A 2,522-nucleotide genomic window follows, 5' to 3' on the forward strand; every position below is an offset into this window, starting at 1 on the left:
TCAGTCTACTTATCCACATGAAATCAGAATTTAATTTTGATTTTTTTTTATTAATGGCTGGCAGAGGTACAAAACATTAATCGAAAAAGGCATTTATTTGTATTCATATATTTGAACTTAATTAAGAATTGTGATTTCAATAGAATATAATCTCGAAACGTAACTTTGATTTCATTTACACAGTGTGAAATATTTGGAATGTATTAAAATGATAGTCATATTCTTACAGATTTACAGACCAACATATAAACCACATAGACAACTGGTTAAAAACTCACTATACAGCCCATAACATAGGGATGTGGCTATGGCAACGAACGCAGTTGGTTGGAATCGTCATGGTGACTGGAATTGCAACGATCGCTGTTATCCAACACAACTTTTATGGCATTGATCCAGGTAGGAATATATTTCACATTTTTTTGTGCACGAAATATAAGGCGATCTCAGAATTAAAAGATTGAAAAAGATTTCAGTAAACATTTTTTTAACAACACACTAATTCTATATATTATCATTATCTGGTCTTTTAAATGGAATGGTCAACTGCGTGACAGAGACAGAGAAACAAATGGTCAGTGTGGAGAGAGTTTATCAATACATAGAAGACACACCCAGTGAGAAATGGGACGGAACACAGGTAAGAACATATAAAAAAAGAGCAATCGTTTTGAGGAATTATGACGAACATAAATAAGTATTATATATATATAGCTTATTATCACATTAATCAAATATTGATATGCAAACCATTTAATTACCGTATTTACCGTACTTACAGCCTTCTCCTTCCTGGCCTGCTGCTGGAGTTCTCAGCTATAGTGACGTCTTCATGAAATATCGGGAAGGCTTACCTAGTGTCCTCAAAGGCCTCACGTTCACTACACGTCATGCTGAGAAGATTGGAATTGTGGGACGGACAGGGTCCGGGAAGTCAAGTCTCTTCCAGACACTGTTCCGTACTGTAGAGATAAACTCTGGTGATATTACCATTGATGGAGTGAATATACAGCAACTGGAGCTCAAAGACGTCAGGTAAATACCAATATAATTATCATAATACATGTAGTTGTCATTTTATTTGTCGTTTCTATAAACACAGCGTGAAGTAACTGACATTTTGTTTCTGATTAATCGATAGATAATGAAGCAAAGCTTAATTCTTCGTCAGTATTTGATATAAACGAAAATACTTTCAGGCGTCATCTGGCTGTGATTCCTCAAGACCCATTCCTCTTTAGTGGTACCGTCAGGGAGAATCTCGACCCCACGTCTTGTTACAGTGATGAGGAACTGTGGGGTGTCCTTGACAGATGTCATCTCCGCTTACCTGTAGACAGACTGGGAGGTCTCAAGGGAGAGGTGGGAGAGAAAGGACGACATTTTTCTGTAGGACAGAAACAACTTATGTGTCTGGCAAGGGCTCTACTAACGAAGGCCAAGGTAATTTATATACAGCTTCTTAAAGACAAGTATAGGAATATTAGTGACAAATAAAAACACAATAATTTTTATATCACTGCCCATAGAAAACAATAATTTGCTGAATAAAACAGTACTTATTAAGGGATTTTTATTTTAAATAGTTGACGACAATTTGAAATCGACGGAGAAAATGATAATGCACTTCTCCGGTAATGAAGTCATTGAAAGAATGCCAACAAAAAAAATTGATAATTGAATGATTAGTAGAGGAAAATAAAAAAAAAAAAAAAAAAAAAAAACACAAATGTAATTCATTTCAGTGTGAACAGAACGATAATGATGTATCTGTGAATTGTGTATTCAGAATGAAGTTTTCTATTTCCAGGTGTTGTGTATAGATGAAGCTACGGCCAGTGTAGACCTGGAGACAGACAAATTAATACAAGAAACAATCCGCAAGGAGTTTGTGGAGAGTACAGTGTTGACCATTGCCCATAGAATCAACACCATAATGGACAGTGACAGGGTGTTGGTGATGGACCAGGGTCAAGTGGCTGAACTGGACTCTCCAGAAAATCTTCTCAAAAATCCACAGTCTCAGTTCTACCAGTTAGTTCACGGAAAACCATCCGAGTAAAAAAAACTGATTCTTACCTTCTGATCTTTTCTCTGGGTTTAGCAATACCATCACTGTTCTATACCAGATACATTAAGATCGACATTGATGCGTGCTATAAACACAAAAAGTAACCAATTGCAATCTTGCCATCTGAGACGTTTCGCTCTAAGAATATTATTTCTAAATACATACAATATACTACAATATCAATATTAATGATATTTGTCGATCTCTATGTTTATGTGTGATGAATTAGTTGTTATTGAAATGAAGCATGTAACTTTGAATCCATGTTTCAAAGTCACAGCAAATACATCTACCAAATGTAAAATGTAATCCTACAACGAAACTGTGGTTTTTATTAACAATCGGGAATGTTCGTCAGGAATTGATATGAGGTGTTCAATATTATTTTTAATGGGTTAATATTTTTTGTCATATACCCAAGTTATTTATTGTTAAGTTTATGTATAGATCG

The 2,522-nt window shown here is 35.1% G+C and overlaps 1 protein-coding gene across 1 annotated transcript; it reads left to right on the plus strand.

Annotated features, from left to right (window-relative positions):
* Window positions 1-538: 538 nt before the first annotated feature.
* On the plus strand, window positions 539-2,062 carry LOC132547374 (ATP-binding cassette sub-family C member 10-like). The gene is made up of 4 exons (XM_060211133.1): window positions 539-640; window positions 782-1,035; window positions 1,200-1,443; window positions 1,811-2,062. Exons 1-4 carry the CDS (start codon window positions 539-541, stop codon window positions 2,060-2,062), a joined length of 852 nt encoding a protein of 283 aa, XP_060067116.1.
* The last annotated feature ends 460 nt before the right edge of the window (window positions 2,063-2,522 follow it).

Source organism: Ylistrum balloti, unplaced genomic scaffold (genome assembly GCF_031769215.1).
Source record: "Ylistrum balloti isolate Yb309-2 unplaced genomic scaffold, AGI_CSIRO_Ybal_v1 Utg369950, whole genome shotgun sequence".
Taxonomy (NCBI): domain Eukaryota; kingdom Metazoa; phylum Mollusca; class Bivalvia; order Pectinida; family Pectinidae; genus Ylistrum; species Ylistrum balloti.

What these genes read in the sequence shown, in the direction of transcription:
- LOC132547374 (XM_060211133.1), top strand. Translation starts at nt 539, where the DNA reads ATGGTCAACTGCGTGACAGAGACAGAGAAACAAATGGTCAGTGTGGAG. An exon ending in AGAAATGGGACGGAACACAG is followed by an intron (nt 641 to 781) that starts GTAAGAACATAT and finishes CCGTACTTACAG; the next exon opens with CCTTCTCCTTCCTGGCCTGC. An exon ending in CTGGAGCTCAAAGACGTCAG is followed by an intron (nt 1,036 to 1,199) that starts GTAAATACCAAT and finishes AAATACTTTCAG; the next exon opens with GCGTCATCTGGCTGTGATTC.